The sequence below is a fragment of the Quercus lobata genome, chromosome 9, assembly GCF_001633185.2.
Source record: "Quercus lobata isolate SW786 chromosome 9, ValleyOak3.0 Primary Assembly, whole genome shotgun sequence".
In the NCBI taxonomy this organism is placed as follows: domain Eukaryota; kingdom Viridiplantae; phylum Streptophyta; class Magnoliopsida; order Fagales; family Fagaceae; genus Quercus; species Quercus lobata.
This window is the reverse complement of record NC_044912.1, coordinates 17,996,580-18,014,948: the sequence shown is the minus strand read 5'-3', so window position 1 is coordinate 18,014,948 and position 18,369 is coordinate 17,996,580. Positions and strand designations below refer to the sequence as shown.

General features: G+C 36.6%; 3 protein-coding genes across 3 annotated transcripts; 2 read left to right on the top strand and 1 right to left on the bottom strand.

Annotated features, from left to right (window-relative positions):
* Positions 1-44: 44 nt before the first annotated feature.
* Positions 45-2,299, top strand: LOC115959508. Its single transcript, XM_031077933.1, has 4 exons — positions 45-359; positions 727-855; positions 1,620-1,694; positions 1,802-2,299. The coding sequence occupies exons 2-4, from the start codon at positions 763-765 to the stop codon at positions 2,258-2,260; spliced, it is 627 nt and encodes a 208-aa protein (XP_030933793.1). The 5' UTR covers positions 45-359; positions 727-762; the 3' UTR covers positions 2,261-2,299.
* A 753-nt stretch (positions 2,300-3,052) lies between these two features.
* Positions 3,053-6,634, bottom strand: LOC115961323. Its single transcript, XM_031080321.1, has 5 exons — positions 4,913-6,634; positions 3,844-4,788; positions 3,656-3,757; positions 3,453-3,533; positions 3,053-3,370 (listed from the first exon to the last, which is right to left on the bottom strand). The coding sequence occupies exons 1-5, from the start codon at positions 6,632-6,634 to the stop codon at positions 3,248-3,250; spliced, it is 2,973 nt and encodes a 990-aa protein (XP_030936181.1). The 3' UTR covers positions 3,053-3,247.
* A 6,781-nt stretch (positions 6,635-13,415) lies between these two features.
* Positions 13,416-16,670, top strand: LOC115960832. The gene is made up of 2 exons (XM_031079823.1): positions 13,416-14,297; positions 16,091-16,670. Exon 1 carries the CDS (start codon positions 13,612-13,614, stop codon positions 14,269-14,271), a length of 660 nt encoding a protein of 219 aa, XP_030935683.1. The 5' UTR covers positions 13,416-13,611; the 3' UTR covers positions 14,272-14,297; positions 16,091-16,670.
* Positions 16,671-18,369: the final 1,699 nt, after the last annotated feature.

The following is an 18,369-nucleotide window of genomic DNA, read 5'->3' as shown; positions in this document are numbered from 1 at the left end:
ATTTTTAATTAAAAAATTATAACCTAATTGAGAAAAAATATTAACCGGTGTTTACCAAAAAAAAATTCTATATTTTCTACATACTGTAAAAACCCACAACGAGAGAGAAAGGGAGAGAGGAAAGAAATCAAACCCCAGCCCGCCTAAAATTTCATGCCCTAGCCACCGCCGGTAATAGTCCAAGCCGTAGCTACCGCCGGCGACGGCACAACAGCTAGCAGCCGCCGACGACAGCCACTACCCTAGCAGCCGCCGGTGACAGCCACTGACTCGCCTCCCTCATCCTCTCGCACAACCACTGACTCGCCTTTCTCATCCTCTCGCACAACCACTGACTCGCCTTCGTCCTCCCATCTCAGGTATTACCCTCTTTCCTATGGTTTCTCACCTCAATTTAGGTCCATGTAAGATTGTTTTTTTTTTCCTGTTTTTGTATCTATGTGGTAGATTCAGAACACGAAATTATGTGGTATGAGAAACAAATTTGGTTATGATGTAGGATGCATAATTATCACCAAATTAGAAAACTTCCTGTGTTTGTAAATGTGGTTGTGCAACCCATTTAGGCCATAATTATCTTTGTTTTGTGTTCCACTAATCTTTTCTGCTGGACTAGTGGGTTAATCTTTGCTGTGCTGTTGTTTTGGTAACATTTTTATCTATTTTGCTTGGGGTTTTTTACTATGTTTTTCCTTATGTTTTTGTTTGTCTTAAAAAAAATTGCAGGAAAATGGGGTTAATCTCCAGAAAGATTTTCCCAGCATGTGTGTTTGTTGTCCTGCTTTGAGATCAAGCTCTCGAGAACCCGTTAAGCGATACAAAAAACTGCTTGCAGAAATCTTTCCTAAGTCTCTTGTGAGTATCTTTTTCTGATCTGTTGCTTAAATGTGTTAATTTTTTAGTATTCCTATGGTTTAATTTCTGATAGTGGAATATAAGCCTATAAGGTGCTATGTGTATGGTGTGGTTGAGCTTACAGACATCCAAGGTAGCTAAGCCTTGATTAAGATTAAATCTAACAAGTGGTTGTCAATGTGACTATTAGATTATGTAGTACAAGTGTCGCTGTGGCTTATACTCTTATTTAACAAAAGTTAGTTGTAGTGCCATTATATTCCCATGACTAGGACAATATGCTTCCTTCTTTGAGGCAAAGATTATGCATGTCTTTTTCGCATATCACCCTTGGAATGGCTTTTTTTTAAAGAAAAGCTGGCCTTGACCTTCTCTACCATTTGTTTGTTTTGGAATGCCAGCCCTCTGATTGGATCATCGGATCTCGGAATAGGATCTGAAACTGGTTAATATGCTTAAGAGTGATGCTAGTCTTTGAAGCAAATATGTGCATTGTCTCATCCTTGTGACATAAATGTGTCTATATTTTATCTTTCATTATCCTTCTTTCCACAAGTTTTTCCTTTTTTGTTTGGTCAAAGAAAGCTTGAGTCTTTAGTCCTACTCTATCTTAGTTATATAGGAAATTAAATTGAGTTTAAGTATTATGAGTTTGATACTTAGCTACTCGAAGTGTTTCTTAATAGATCTTTTGCCTGGAAATTTAGTCTATTTTACTATTTCCACCTATCAATAACTAGAAAAATGATCAAAATATATGGCAGGATGGCCCTCCAAATGAAAGAAAAATTGTTACGTTATGTGAATATGCTGTAAAAAACCCGGTTTGGATCCCAAAGGTATGGTCTCTAAATTTGTTGTTCTACTTGTGTGTCTCCCAGTAAAAGTGACTTTCATTGAAATTAGTGAGCCCAGTGCTGAATATTTTTGGTACTTTTTTAAACAGATTGCAAAGTATCTTGAAGAAAGGTGCTACAAAGAACTGCGAGTTGGGCACATCAAGTTCATCAATATTGTGTGGGAAAGGTTTACGAGACTGGCAGCCGAGGAAGAAGCAGCCAAAATTGAGAGGGACAATGCACGACAAATGGAAACAGAAGCATTAGAGCGGGAACGTATAGCCAAGCGCAGATCTGAGAAGTATAGAGTCGCAGCCCGAATTGCTGAGGAGAAAGTGCACAAGTTTAGGATTGCTTTGATTACGTCTTGGGTTGTATTTTGTTGTTCTCGCATAAGTTCTACCATTAAGAAGTATTGTAGAAATATATTTTTCTTTTGGATGCATAAACTTCCAACATTTACCTTTAGCAGCCACTTGTATGATTCAAAAATTGTTTTGAATGGAAGATTTTGCTTGGGTATTATCTTATTCATTACACTTCGGCCTCAACTTGCATCCTTATAGAATTTGTGGATGCAAGTTTTAGGTTCCTATTGAGGGAAATAAATCATTGCCCATGACTGTGTATTTAATTAGGGCTCGTTCTAATAGCCTTGTAATCAAAGTATACATTTCAATAAAGTTTTGTTCATTATTGGATAAAACTCTTGCATCAATTCATGACTGTATAGGCAACATCAAAATTGTTCAATTTGAAACATTACAAGAAATTAGAAATATAAAGGCACACAATCAATTACAGTTTAGTAGAAACTAGCTTCTTTCCTTGCTGCCAATCAATGTATCAACTTTCAAGACTATCCTATTGTATAAGAATGCGATGGGATTAAATTTTGGGAAGATAAATTCAATTGTGTTTGGTTCCCATGAGATTCTTCAAAAGGGCAGGACAGATTGTATTAGGTTTTAATTTGCTCTGCATTATCATAATCATGGGGCCTAAAAGGATAAAGGAAGGCTGAAAGTTACTTTCCCATTCTACTTTGTATTACTTTTTGTGAATATATATGAGTTTTGTCCATGCTTGTTACCATGACAATCATGCAATTTGCCAATAAAGCAATAAAGCAAATAAGCAAATTCTTTCTAGCATTCTAATATATTTGCTCTACTAGTGCATTCTATTTGGTTTCGTGCAAATAAGCCAAGTCAATAAAGCAAATAAGCCAATTGTTGACTGCTTTCTATTTGGTTTCCTTCAATAAAGCAAATTAAACCATTCCAAGGAATAACAATATATCTAAACAATTGATATAGCCAATTGCATAATCTGACAAGGTTTCCAATAAACATCATATTAATTGCACCGATTAAAATGTTCAAAATAGTAACATCAAATAACCTATTCTTCAAATTGTTCCAAATATTAGTAATCCTCGAACTATTTCAAACAATAACATATAAATATCTAAATGTTCTATCCACTTCAAAATACACATTTATCTCCGCAAGCACCTTCACTTCTGCACATTTAACCACAAGAAATGTCGTTCACTTTTGCCCTTGTGCATTCTTATAAAATTTTGTAATTCTTCTTGATGTCTCACTTGCAGCAGTCATTGTCTCTACTGACACTCCAAAACTATAATTTCTTGTAACTTCGTTGGGTCCAACCTGAACAGGTGCACAAGGATATTAATCTACTAGAAACAACATTGGTAATTTTGTTGAAATATATAAATGTAATAATAATAACCTGAGATGCTGGTTGACTTCGATGTACTCCTTCACATTGGGGTGTTGGTTGACTTTGTGTTGTGACATTTCTTTTCCTAACCTGAAAATGCATTATAGTTTCATATCAGTACATTAACAATAAATTTTTGATTTTTTCATATGAGACTAACAAACATAAATATATACTTGCAATCCACTTCAAATATAAATATAAATATATACTTGCGGTGGAGGTGCTGCCCTATTAGTAGGTTCTACATGGCTTGAAGATGTCCCATGTTCTTGGTTTTCCAAATTATGTGTTGTTACATTTGGCTCTCTCACCTATAAATGTTAGGTCACAACTTATTAGCGCATTATCAACAAGGGAAAAATAAAGAAAAAAAAAATCTAACTATTACAAGCCTTACTCGTAGTTGTTTGCTAGCTTGAGTAGCGGGATTGCACCTCCTCTTGTTATGGCCTACTGTCCCACATTGGCTACATTTAACATGACCAATTCTCCTCTTCATCTTATATGGATTGTTTAGCTCACCAAGTTCCTTCTTTCTCTTCTTTTTAGGCCTTCCCCCTTGTCTTATTTTTTTAGGAGGGAGTATGGTTTCTCTGTCACTCCGTGGCCACAACTTAGGACCACTAATAGGGTATATACATGACCCATAAGTCTGGGTTAAGGACTCCATACTATAGCAATGATGCACAAAATCTTCAATTGTGTGACCCATATATCCCAATGCAGCTATAGAATGTGCACAAGGAATCCCAGTTAAGTCCCATGATCCACATGAGCATGTACGCTGCTTTATGTCAACTACATACTTATCAGGCAATTTTGATACTTCAAACTTTGATTCATTGCTATCCCCACACCAAACTGGAACCCAATCTGTACTATTAATTTTTTCAGTCTCTAACTTGTTTTGGATTCTAGGACATATAGGGCCATGATACCTTGTAATTTTCTCCTTCTTCTTAATATAATAAGCCATCAGATGCAGTCTAATCTCCTCCAACATAGTAATTATTGGTTTATCCCTATACTCCAATATTTGAGAATTAAAATTTTCACATCCATTGTTGGTTAGTGCATCACACTTGGGATACCTTCTAAAAGCTGCTCTTGTCCAAAACCTAGGTTCCTTTCCTACCAACCATTCCCATGCCTTTATGTTTAATTTCTTGATCTTCCCCATTTCAAACTGAAACTCAGACATGTTAGTGGCCCTAGCAGCTGCCCACATGCGATCCTTTAGTAGCTTACCTTTATAATCCTTACTAAAGTTATTATATAGATGTCGAACACAAAATCGATGGTCCACACCTGGCATGAGCTCATCAAACATTTGTGTTAATCCCTACAATGAAGACATAAAATACAAAATTATTGGATGTATTAAAATACAATTAATTTGGTGTGAATTTATAGCAAGGTACATTATCCAAATTTAAAGAATAAAATAAAATGAAAGTTCAATTCACCTTTTGCTGGTCAGACATGAAGGTCCACCCTTCATCCCTTAAACTTCCAATATCATCAAGTAACCTTTTCATGAACCATGTCCATGAGTCCTTTGTTTCTGCCTCAACCACGGCAAATGCAATTGGGTAAACACCATTATTGCCATCCTTGCCAACTGCTGTCAAGATCTGTCCTGGATACTCACCCTTCAAATGACATCCATCAACACCAATGAAAGGCCTACAAGCAGCTAAAAAGCCTCTCTTACAAGCATCCAAACATACATATAATCTCTCAAATTTTGGCTGCAAGTGTGGTTGAGGTCTATTGGTAGAGATTAGTATAGTAGACCCAGGGTTTCTTCTCAACAATTCTTCACAGTAATCCCCCAACTGGGCATATTGTTCTGTAAAAGTTCCATGCACTAATTCTTTAGCCCTACCTTTTGCTCTAGATGCTTGATACCTACTAATATGAACCTTAAACTTATTTACAACTCGGTCTTTGATAACGGACATCTTCACATTTGGGTCACTCCTCACATCATCCACCAAATGCTTCCCTAGCCAATTTGAAGATGCAAATCTGTTCTTAAATCGCCTCCCACAATTATGTTCAGGATTCAATTTCTTCACTATCCAAGTATCTTCATCTTTCATCTTTCCACAATACAACTCAAAAGGACATTTATCTGTGCATTTTACTCTTACCCTTATTTTGTCATTTTTTTTAAACTTTACTGGAACCCCTTTGAAAATAGAGTAGAGTTTGATAGCATCTATGACGTCCTTTTTGGTGGCAAACTGCATCTCAAGTTCAAAGTGCACCTCAGAGAAAGATTCTGGTGGATGGTATTGAGGATATCTAGGCCTAGTTTCATCATCAGATAAACTAACCAGACTTGCAGATGTCTCTGACTCCCACTTATCTTCATCCCTATCAGCTCCAAATGCAACAAGTGCACTTGCACTAGGATTAACCCCACTTGTATCAATCCATGTAGGATCAACACCTCTTGCATCAATCCCATTAGGACCAACACCACTTGCACCAACCTCACTTTGACCAACACCACTATGATCAACCCCACTGCCACCAACCCTACTAGGACTAACCCCACATGCAATAGCCTTTCCCTTTCTCCCCTCTTTGAGTTTCATCTGCTTATCTTTTCTAAGACACAAGGTCTCATCAAGTAAGCCATTTACTTTGGAGGCTATTTCACCACTGCTAATATACTGTGCAAACATATCATCGTCATCACTTTCACTGCATCCAAAATGAACCTTATGAGCACTATCATCTTCACTAACAGCTCCATTTACTTTATCTCCCTCATCAAGATTACCCCCCTCATTATCTCCCTCATCAAGATTACCCCCCTCATTATCACCATCTTCCCCATCTCCCTCATTACAAATAGCATTCTTATAATCATCTAAAAACATAACGTATACTTCCACTTCATTATAACCTTTAATACACTTCACCATGTTCATTACATCAACATCATTCTCCAAAGGTTTTAAACCACCTGCAAATGGCATAGTAGGCACTCTATACATAAATACATCATTTTCACCATACCCAAAAATTTTGGCCTTATTCCATATCTCAACAAGTGACATTTCATCAGAATTATTATCTTCATATATCTTTATCTCCCCTCCTTCGTATCTGTATGGATTATTCCTAATCTTCCCCCAATAGTAAAGGGTGATTGTGAAGTCAAAGTCATCCATCCCTACAACAAGAGCAAGGAATTTACCATTAAAAATAGACATAGCAAAGGACTGGATTATTTTTAAAAAGTTACTATACAATTTCAATATAAATTAAATAATAAAATAAAGAATCATCATTTGAGCTGTAAATTTATTTTTTATGTATGTAGGCCATTTTGTTGGATACTTTAAGGGATAAAAATTGAACCAAACTAAATTTGCCTCCTAAGTCCTAATATTCACAACTGGTAATACTTAGACAAAACCAAATTAGATTTGTCAAGTTATATAGGTATTACTCAATCAAAACCAACATGTAATATTCTTCTATTAAATTTAACAAATAAAAATTTGCCTCACGTGCACAATACATTTATACTCAAACAAAACCTGTGTTAACATTCACAACCGGTAACATTTGGATAATTATACACAAATAACACATTTACACAATAAAACTGATTCTGTCAAACCATTTCAGCACAATACAGAAAAACAACAAAGCTACAAAACCTCACACACTTCCTCAAAGCATTTGATTATCATACCCTATTTAGTAGTATTTAAGAAACCAAAAACCATGGAATTCTAACTAAAACTATGCATGAATACAACATTTAAACAATAAACAATATGTGGTCCTTCTCCTTGTGTGATATTATTTGACTTATTGACACAAATGGGTCCACCATTATTCAAAAGTAAACTTTTCTGACTTATTGACACAACCGGCACTGATATTTATATATTTATATGTTTGTTGTCCTGCTTATTTATTCAAAAATAAGCTCAACCACACCATACACATAGCACCTTATAGGCTTATATTCCACTATCAGAAATTAAACCATAGGAATACTAAAAAATTAACACATTTAAGCAACAGATCAGAAAAAGATACTCACAAGAGACTTAGGAAAGATTTCTGCAAGCAGTTTTTTGTATCGCTTAACGGGTTCTCGAGAGCTTGATCTCAAAGCAGGACAACAAACACACATGCTGGGAAAATCTTTCTGGAGATTAACCCCATTTTCCTGCAATTTTTTTTAAGACAAACAAAAACATAAGGAAAAACATAGTAAAAAACCCCAAGCAAAATAGATAAAAATGTTACCAAAACAACAGTACAGCAAAGATTAACCCACTAGTCCAGCAGAAAAGATTAGTGGAACACAAAACAAAGATAATTATGGCCTAAATGGGTTGCACAACCACATTTACAAACACAGGAAGTTTTCTAATTTGGTGATAATTATGCATCCTACATCATAACCAAATTTGTTTCTCATACCACATAATTTCGTGTTCTGAATCTACCACATAGATACAAAAACAGGAAAAAAAAAAACAATCTTACATGGACCTAAATTGAGGTGAGAAACCATAGGAAAGAGGGTAATACCTGAGATGGGAGGACGAAGGCAAGTCAATGGTTGTGCGAGAGGATGAGGGAGGCGAGTCAGTGGTTGTGCGAGAGGATGAGGGAGGCGAGTCAGTGGCTGTCACCGGCGGCTGCTAGGGTAGTGGCTGTCGTCGGCGGCTGCTAGCTGTTGTGCCGTCGCCGGCGGTAGCTACGGCTTGGACTATTACCGGCGGTGGCTAGGGCATGAAATTTCAGGCGGGCTGGGGTTTGATTTCTTTCCTCTCTCCCTTTCTCTCTCGTTGTGGGTTTTTACAGTATGTAGAAAATATAGAATTTTTTTTTGGTAAACACCGGTTAATATTTTTTCTCAATTAGGTTATAATTTTTTAATTAAAAATATGCCACATTATTAAAAAAAATGCCAAGTCATTGTGAAGTTAGCCACGTAAGTAACACCGTTAACAGAAGTTAGTGAAAGGACCAATACAACTCAGATTTAAAACTTAAGGGACTAATTGTGCTCGCTTTAAACTTGAGGGACTAATTGCGCACATAGGATAAACTTCAGGGACCAATTGTGTAGTTTCGCCTATTTTAAAAATTCGGAATTAACTTGGATATGTATTTTGTTCGCAGGATTTAAGTTTTAACATGCCGTTCTGGAATCAGCATGTTTTTGCATAATGTTCTTCCTATCTTTCAACTTTATAATAATAATTGAATCTACCAAAAGCTTCTCATTGCTGTTTGATTGCATTGGTGGTCATGTAAGTTGTAGCTGGAGCATGATACTTTCACTTCAGAGTTGTGGAAGCAATCAAGTAGCTGCTAGCCTGTTAAAAAACATTACAAGGACCAATAGATTTTAAGCGAAAAGGTGTAGCCTTTTTATTATAAATAAATAAACAATAAAAATGGTATGTTTTGGATTGGAAATTATTAATTTTCAATTACAACTGTATGTTTAGATTGGAAGAGATTAGGAATAGGATAGAAGAATAGATGTAGGGAGGGGAAAAACATATTGGAAGACTTGTCACTCAAGTCACAAGACTCATCACCTCATTTTGGAATCTTGAAATAGATTTTCCATTTCCTTATATAGGCGGCTACGTATCCAATTGTTCATTTGTTCCAACGAAAAACACATACCAATTGCTGGACATAGGGGTGTGCATGGGTCGGGTTGAGGGATTTTTTGACCCAATCCACAATGGTGGGTCAAAAAAAATTCAACCCAACCCACATGGGTCGGGTTGAACCCATGGGTTTGACAAATTTTTTTAATTATTATTATTAAATTGAGTAGAAAAAAAATATTAATATTAATATGTTAAAAAAACCTAAAGATTAGTATCAATGTAACTCCTTAAAGACAAACAACACTAATGACTAAACAACAATAATAATTTATTAGAATTTGTGTGAACTAATTAGCTTTTATATAGGATAGGAAGAACTGGTTATTTAAAAAAATTTATTAATTATATAATATTATATATATATATATATTAAATTAGTATTAGTAGGAGGAACTGAGGAAATGCTGTTCTACAACTAGTTTTTTTTTTAATTATTAAATATATAATATATATTTAAATATAAATGTGGGGCCAGAGAATTTGTGACCCCGGCCCACTTTACGTCAGGGCCCAAAGGCCCGAGTCGAGGAAAGATACTGCCGAGGACATGCAATGAAAGTCCAAATGGCCTAGAGATAAAGCCGAGGACAATACTATCCTCGGCATCCCAAGGCGCTCATAGAAAAAATGGCGAGTATGGTATAGGAGCGGTGCATGGAAAAGCCAAACACCTCCGCATTAATATGGAAAGGACCCTTGAATAGTATGGCGACAAAAGACAAGGGAAATACTACCATTATTGCAATTAAGTACTCTGCGCCTGACAAAGCAATACTTTTCAGCTTTTACAACCACTTCCAACCACTTTGGGTATGGGCTGATAGGATAAGTATCAGCCTTAGAAAGTTGAACCGACACGTAGACGTTGGAGGGAGGGTAAAGGCTAGTATAAAAAGGAAAGAGAAGCAATTCAAGAAGGGGGGGACGTATCGTCTCCCAGGCCATTGAATCCTAAAAAAGGGAGAATAATAAGAACATGAAGCTCCTCGGACCAGGTCTAAGGATCGGAGCTGCTCAGGCTGTGCCGGGGAAAAAGTCTTATTAGATATGCTAGGTTCACCCTTGTGAGATTACCATGAACTCCATGACTAACCACTGTCCGGTGACCAAGGCCTAGCCTTTTATCCCACTCTCTACAAATTTTATTGTTTGGGCCTTTAACATACGAACCCAATACAAGTTTGGGATCGTTATAAATTGAACCCTTACAATATATATATATATATATTGTGCCCTACAATTGATTTAAAAAAATTATTAAATATAAAATATATTTTAAATATATATTAAATATGCGTGGGTCGGGTTGGGTTTGGTGGGTTTGTAATTTTATGACCCAAACCCAACCCGACCAGCTATAAATTTTTTTTTTTAACCCAACCCAACCCACCAAGCCTTAAAAACCAACCCAACCCAACCCGACAGGTCGAATTGGGTCGGGTCTGGTTTGACGGGTCGGTGGGTTTTCTGCACACCCCTAGCTTTACACATGATAGTATCTATCCAAGCCAAACAAGAGAGAGAACAAAAATGAAGTCATTAAAATACGTTACATTTTGTATACATATAATAAGTGTGGAGGAATAAGATCTAAACATACAAAATTATTTATGTGACATGACGTGTATGATTAATACTAACTCATACGGGAGAAGTAGAAAGAAATTTCTATGGGGTTAGATCATAAAAATAATGCATAAAATAATGTAGCTTTAAAAAAAAGTTTATTTTTCTATAATTTAAATTTAGATCTTATATTTTTAAAAGTTTCTCAATTAGACATTTATTTAGTTGAGAGACACTTCTTTTTGGCAAAATTGGCCAAATAGCATGTGTGAGGGCCGGTTAGTCACTAAAATTATTAAAGTCAAGTTAATTGGGCCTGTGACCCATCCGAGGACGTAAAGCTGTCCGAGGAGGCCCATATCAGGTTGAAGGGGTAACCAAATGAAAGGAAGAGTAAATATCACGTAAGGTGAGTTCAGTATTCGTCCGAGGACAAAATCCTTCTTGGCAATATGAGTCCGATGACGACCAGAATGCCACCTTGTTACAAACCTACTTCGGAGCTACGTTACCACTAAAAGTGGGATATGGGACCAAGGGTAAGAAAAAAAAGGCAAACAAATATCTATAATAACAGCTGCCTCCGCATTAATTGCCTCTCAACCAACTCTCTGGCCGCATTAATGTGGAGGTGATGCCTGAACAGTGATGAAACAGCCTTACAGCTGCTAGTAGGAGGTTCCAGAAGGTGTTAGACAGGACAGAAAGAGATCCCCTGAACCTAACTTACACATGTGTGGTGAAAATGATATGAAGATGACAGTATATAACATGAAAGAAAGCATTGAAGAGAGGAGATCGGAACATCAAAAAACAAAGAGTACTCATAAGAAAGCCTTAAGAACAAAAGAACTAAACTTGTTTCAAGAGAAAAAATTAATTGTTATATCAGTTCTAATCCATCTATAAATGTGTGGTTTAATCGTTTTTCTTTTAGAGTTAACCTAGTTCTTGGACACCCACGCTCTACAAATTTTATTATTTGAGCCTTTAACGTACGAATACAATACCAGTTTAGGGTCGTTACAAATTAAGTCCTTACAGCATGTTTTTAGAAAAAATATTAGAAAAGTAGTACACGAACGAAGTTAATGAGTTAAGTAGACTGTTTTTGGAACTTGAGTTTGGATTAGAACTTGAGTTTGACAAACTCTAATTAGTATTATTGCATACTGCTTGGAACTCGAGTTTGTCAAACTCAAGTTTTAAAAACAATTTACTTAACTAATTAACTTCAGTCGCATGTTATTCACTGAAAATTTTTCTAAAATTGTACTGTAGGGTCATAATTTAGAGCTCAGGCCCAACAGGTATGGGGTTCTGGTTCAAGGAGCCCAGAAACAATGTATTTATAGAGAGTGGGTTATAAAAGTAGGCCTTAACGAAGTGTATTCTTGCTAAAGTTGGGCCATGCAACGATTGAAAGTAAGAAAATCCCCTTCACGTCCATAGATTCTTAGTTCGATGAGACGCGAGGAATATACACGAGTCCCTATTCAAAGATTATGGTTCTTGCACTATTCTTCTATTCTAGTTTCCTTTTTTCTCCGTCCCCTTCTTCATGGGGACTCCCCTTTCTTATATAGTCATCTTGAAGGCATCAGAGCCTTATACTTGTTGATCATCTGGACCCTCACTTGAGTGCCTGTCCCATCAGACATCCCTCCATCTTTTCGTGAGTTGTGGTAGCCAAGGCAACACTGTTCATAGGTTCTCTCCACATTAATGCGGCCAGAAAAGTAGCTGCAATGCATTTAATGTGGCAGCTGCAGCCTCTCCTTGGACACCCTACGCTTCCTTCCTTCCTACGAGCCTGTGGGACTCATCCTTGTTAGTAATGCCCATTGGGGTGGGTCCTTCTAGCAGGCAGAGTGCATGTTTGAGCCATATTTGTTACGTCCGAGGAGGCATTTCTCCTCGGACCACCTTCTAAACATCTTCAAGCCCACAAGAACTGGGTTGGAAGCCCTTTTGGCACCCACGTCTTCTCCTCGGACGTGGTCGATCTTCCTATACGGGGCCCAAGGCTCATTGTATGATCTTGGGCCTTTGCCCCTACATGTACTATTGAGCAAATTTTGCCATTCTTTTTCGTTTCTCTCAACTTCTTTTAGCTAAATTCAGCAATAAGAATGCCCAATGGTTCTCAAATTTGATTTTATAATCTTTTACCCCAACTAGTTGGCACTTATAGATGTTTTTTACGAAGACACATTAGTTCAAATCGTCCATTCTAAAAAGTTTATAAACACACATTTTGTCATATGTATTACCACAACTTGTACATATGTTAAGTAGTGATTGGATTATCTCATATATAAGTGATGTAATCCAACTATAAGTTGACAAATTTATAAATTGTGGCAAAGTATAGAATACAATGTGTCTCTAAAAGAGTTGATCTCCCTCTCCTATTAATAAATGAAAATTGCTACGTTTACAATATTTTCACAACTAATCATAGATGGTTAGTTATTATTCATTTTAATTTAAACTTATCATTAAAATTATTTTTTTACTTTACCAATAACAACCTACCACTTAAATTTTCTTGTCAAAATGCTGTTAACCTAGCATTTCTCTTAATAAATAATAATAATAATAATACTAAAGCTTTTATCTTACCAAATTAATAGACCTTCCCAACTCCCCTAATAACTTTATCCATTCTCATATAAAGTGGTAACAACTTGCCGACTTTCTTTGAATCAAAAAGCTTCTTCAACTTCAACTCCTCTCGACTAGTCCTTGGTCCACTCTCTCCCTCCATAGTAAAACCGCGGCGGCTATAACTAAACCCCAAAAACCAAAAAAAAAAAAAATCACATTTGGTCCTCTCCAACAAAATTCACGCCTTTTCATATCTCCTTCTCCGATCAAAATATCAAACACACAAACCCCAAAACCAAAAAAAGATAGAAAAAATGTGGTTCGATATTCTATTACAGATAGGTCTACTTCTCTTAATGGTTTTCCTGTTCCTCTTTATGCACGATATTCCCAAAAAGATATTTTCAAAGCTTCGCGCATATCGCAACCGAGACGATATTCAAGCCAAGCGCCATTTCGTTCTCGGTGCTCAGTCTTTGGCTAAAGCCAGAGCTTCAAAAACTCATTCCACGAAAATCTCTCTAGCCAAACAGGCCGTAACCGAAGCCGAGAAGGCGATCGACTTGGATCCGAAGGACGCCGCGGCTCACATACTCAAGGGCTTGGCTCTCGATCTCCAGGAGTTCAAGACCTCGGCGCTCGACGCGCTCGACATGGCTCTGTCTCCGCTCTGCGCGAAGTCGTTGACCGGGAAGGACCGAGGCGATGCGTTTTTCAAGCGAGCCGAGTTGAAGATGGCTATGGCGGCTAAGGCTGGGCGCGGCGGGGAGAAGCGAGTTGACTCGGCGGTGGACGATTTGAACGAGGCGGTGAGCCTGAGCTCGGATAATGTGAGGGCGTTTTGTTTGTTGGGAGAGTGTTACGAAATGAAGAAAATGAATGAGGAAGCTAAGAAGGCTTACGAGGACGCGTTGAAGATCGAGCCGAAATTGACCGTGGCTCGTGAGGCGCTGAATCGGCTCGGCTCGATCTGATTCGCTCACTGCTTCGTGGAATCGTGGTCTGTGTTTTTTTTCTCTTTTACGTGTTTTTGGTTTGTAGCATTGAAGGAAGAGAAAAATTCATTGTATAGATCAATAAAGAAATTATGCTTATGAAATTGTGTGTTTCTGTGAATGTTAATTTACTAATTTGGCTGTTTGGTTAATTGGATAAGCGGAAACGAATTCCTGGAAATTGATTGAGTGAGAAAATTGGAAATTCTGTGTCGAATTTCTATTTCTGGCTCAAGTAGTAGAGAATTTTATTGCAAGTGAACAAATTGTAAGGAAGTTATAGTAGATCACTTTCATTGCGTTTGTTAATGACTTTAAGCACAAAATTGGGTGATACTGACTTATTGAAACCTTAGGATTTTGCTTTAAAAAATCGTTAGACCCTTAGACTAAAGAGTTGTATCTGCAGAAGTAGATACAAATGTGTTCATAATTTTTTTTTTACAACTACTGAAGTGGCATGTTGTGATTGGTGTACGGTGTCAGTCGGGTTTTCATGCGAAAACAATGTTGCAGATGTGGTGTTGCACCGATTATAACTTGCCACCTTAGTAACAATTGGAAAAAGAATGTGAAAAAAAGTTGTGTTCATGGCATTGGTCCTGTATAAGCAATGAGACAGACTCTTGCTTTGTAGTGTGTGGATGCTAACTCAAGTAAGTCAAGAAATGTCTTACTATGGCATACAGAGAGAAGTATCTAGTACATATGTACACTTAACAACTAATAAGCCGTAGTCCCAAAACTTTGGGTCGGATGAGAAGTATCTAGTACTTGCCAAAACGAACTTTTAACTTGCTAGAAAAAAAGGAAAGTATCTAGTTAGTCTGAAAAGTGTCAATGGTCTCTTAATAGATTTTTTTCCCCCTTGTTGAAAATCGGATAGAGGAATACCCATTTGAGGAGAGTGTTTTATGTTCACCTGAAGTTGCCAATGTTTTTGTGCTGATTAGTGATCAGCTCTTTGCTGCTACGTTTGATTTTCTTTGGCTGCAAAGAGGAGTCTCCTCCTTTGGAAAATTAGAGGAAAGCTATATTATAGCTAGAGTGATTGACTTAATCATCAAAATGGCTATAATGCTATATGAATGAAAGGGTTGGTGATTGTTTTATTTGGAAGGTAAGCTTTCTGTTCATATTCACTCAAAGATATGTGTGTGTGAGTAGCCTATACTAGTGTGGGAACTTATTGGCTGCATGACTTAATACATTTATTGAATTTATCAAAATTTTCAACTCGTTCAGGGATACAAATTCACCCTGCATACATGTAGGTGTTTGGTTTGGTGGGGGTTATGGGAGAAGGGTTAAAATTTCTATGGTCTTGTGACTCCACGTGTGTACAAGTAAACTGGATTGTGTACAATAAAAGAATAGATTCAGGCCAAACGTTTTTCATCATTTTGGGTATTCAATTTTGCCAACAGAGGCCATCTATACCATCGTTCTAGTTGAGTTTATGGTAGAAACTTGAAAGCAGAGTACTGCATTATGTGATTTTCTCTTGCACTGCTATGTCAGATAAATGATTCCGTTTACTTAATCTGTGGGATCTGAGTATGAACCGTCTGAAGAATGATGATATTCCTTGGTTTGAAACGTGATGTGACCATGCTTTTCTGCTGAAATTTGTTTCTTGTGAAACATGTATTTTTCTGCCCATGGTCTCTTTTAACAGATTTTTTATCACATTGCTGTTGCATTTTTTAATTCATTGAGAGAGGGAATTATTCCTTCTTCTTTTTTTCTTTTCCTGAAGGAAGTCTTAATGCAATCTTCTTATACAACTTGCATGCAGCATTCAGTGGAGTGAAGACTGAAGAGGCTCTCATAGTGATGAAAATGGACCACTATGCTATTCTGCTACTTTTCATCATTGGAATCCTCTAGTTTTATCTGGAGTTTTCTCAAAGAGAGACTCACCTTGTTGTTAATGGGTACAGCAAAGAAAAGGTATGCTTCCCAGCCCATATTTTTTTCTTTTTCTGGACAAGAAGAAATAGAAAAGGTGGTGTCCATCTTTTCCCTGTTGTAAAGTTATAGATGATACGCAACTAAGAGGTTTCAGAAGCCTCTACTCATGTTTAATTATGGTAAATTTCTTTCATGACTTCTCTCAGTTTTGAAGGTGGTTATTTTTCTTGTTGTGGTATATGAATGTCTTTTGGAGGGTACCAATCGAATTCTTTTATTTGAAAAAAGTGAGCCTCATTTTGTAATCTTTAATCAAATGAATCCTTCACTGCATATAAGGTTGGTTATCTGTAGCACTACAATGCAGGTCTTTTTTATCATCAAAGCCAATTTTCAGGTGCCCCATCTATGTATTTAAATGTTATACAAAAACTGATTAAATGACAATTGTGCCCAAAAAAAAATGGAAATTAAGTTAGAACCATTTAAAATTCATTTCAGACTGCCATGAGCCTGAAATATTATGCATACATTTAGTTAGTAGGAAAATCAGTCTGTTTTTCTTATGCAGGGAATGAAATCGTCAAATTTTTTTGGTTAGTTCGGGCTCTCAACTTCCAGTTCCAGGCAGGGAAGAAATGAGATTGGCAGTGTGGATCAGAAAGATGATACAAAACTTTCTCTATTAATTTACAATAATGTTCCATTGATTAAATGCATTCTGGAATTCTTCTGTTTTCGAGTAATGGAGGTTCCTTTTCTTTAGTTCAAAAAATGCACGAAGAAAATGACCATGATTCATTTACAATATGGTTAAAACTTATTTTTCTCAACAAGACTGTTGGTTTATTATGACTTTAGAGACAGCAGTTCCTTGAAACGAAGAGTACTAAACTTTAAAAAATTACTACTTGTGATGTTTCATACGCAGCAAGCAATTATCGCCTGGCTTAAAAGTTGAGTTTAATGAAAATTTGTAATAATTTAGTCATTATTTTAGTACTTCGAAATGGTGAAAGTCAATGATTTTTCCCCCTCGCAATGATCAAAGTGAGTGGATTTGATCTCTAATTCTTCTACTCATGGAAACAGCCTAATTGCCAAACTCATTTCTTGATTGTTAAAATATTGATGACATAGCAGAATTTAATCAACTCATTTCAAAATTGATGAATATAATTTTAAGAACTATATGGACTGCGAAGGAGTTACCCTTAAAACTCTAAAAGGTCTTTTAATTCATTTATTATATCTAAATCTTTACAAACAGCAGTGTCAAATTGTCAATAATCTCAATCATTGTTGAAAAGTAGATACTATATGTGTAAATTAACATAAAATTGCCCAAACTCTTGTAACCTAATTGACATATATCCTCATTCTTCAACCCTAATCCGTAAGTCTGACCTGCCTTTCCCCTTCCCTCAACCACAAAAAATGGAAAATAATAAAACTCGATGTGAGGAGTTTATACTTTATAGGTCAACATGTCGATATCTTTCAATTACAAACTAGTTTTACCATTGTTTATCCACCCAAAAAAAAGTAAAAACTAGTTTTACCATTTCAAACATGAAATCCAATGTTGCCAACTTGGACAAAGCCGAGGCCCAAACAACTGGATTGTAGAAACTAGAAAGCAAAGGTTCGGAGGATTTATAGACCAGAATGTGGGTTTTGGACTTTTGGGTTGAGGTCATCCAGATTGTTGACTTAAGGATTAAAAAAAACTAAGCCCAAGAAAGTAAGGGTTAACTACGTACTCACCACGACACAAATTTTCCCATTCTTTTATGATGGCCAGTTGACTCCGTGCTCCTCAAGAACAAATCATTAACTTGCTAATTTATAATTTAATTTTTTATTAGAATAATGAAATCCCCTAAAAAAAGCCCCTCTTTTTAATTAACCGTAAGCTTACGATTAGGGAATTGTCCAGTAAGCAAAAGCTGCATCATTGTCCATGCACCCTACTTCCAACAAGACCAAATCGGCCAGCTGATCTTGATCTTGACCAAAATGCTGAGAAATATCGAACCAGTCGATCCCAAATCATAACTCATCAGATCAATGTCACACTATTTGATTTCTCTAGATCAAGCTATTCACCTTTGTTTGTATGTGATTTATAAGCCACTATGGCCTATTATTCTTAGTTTCTAA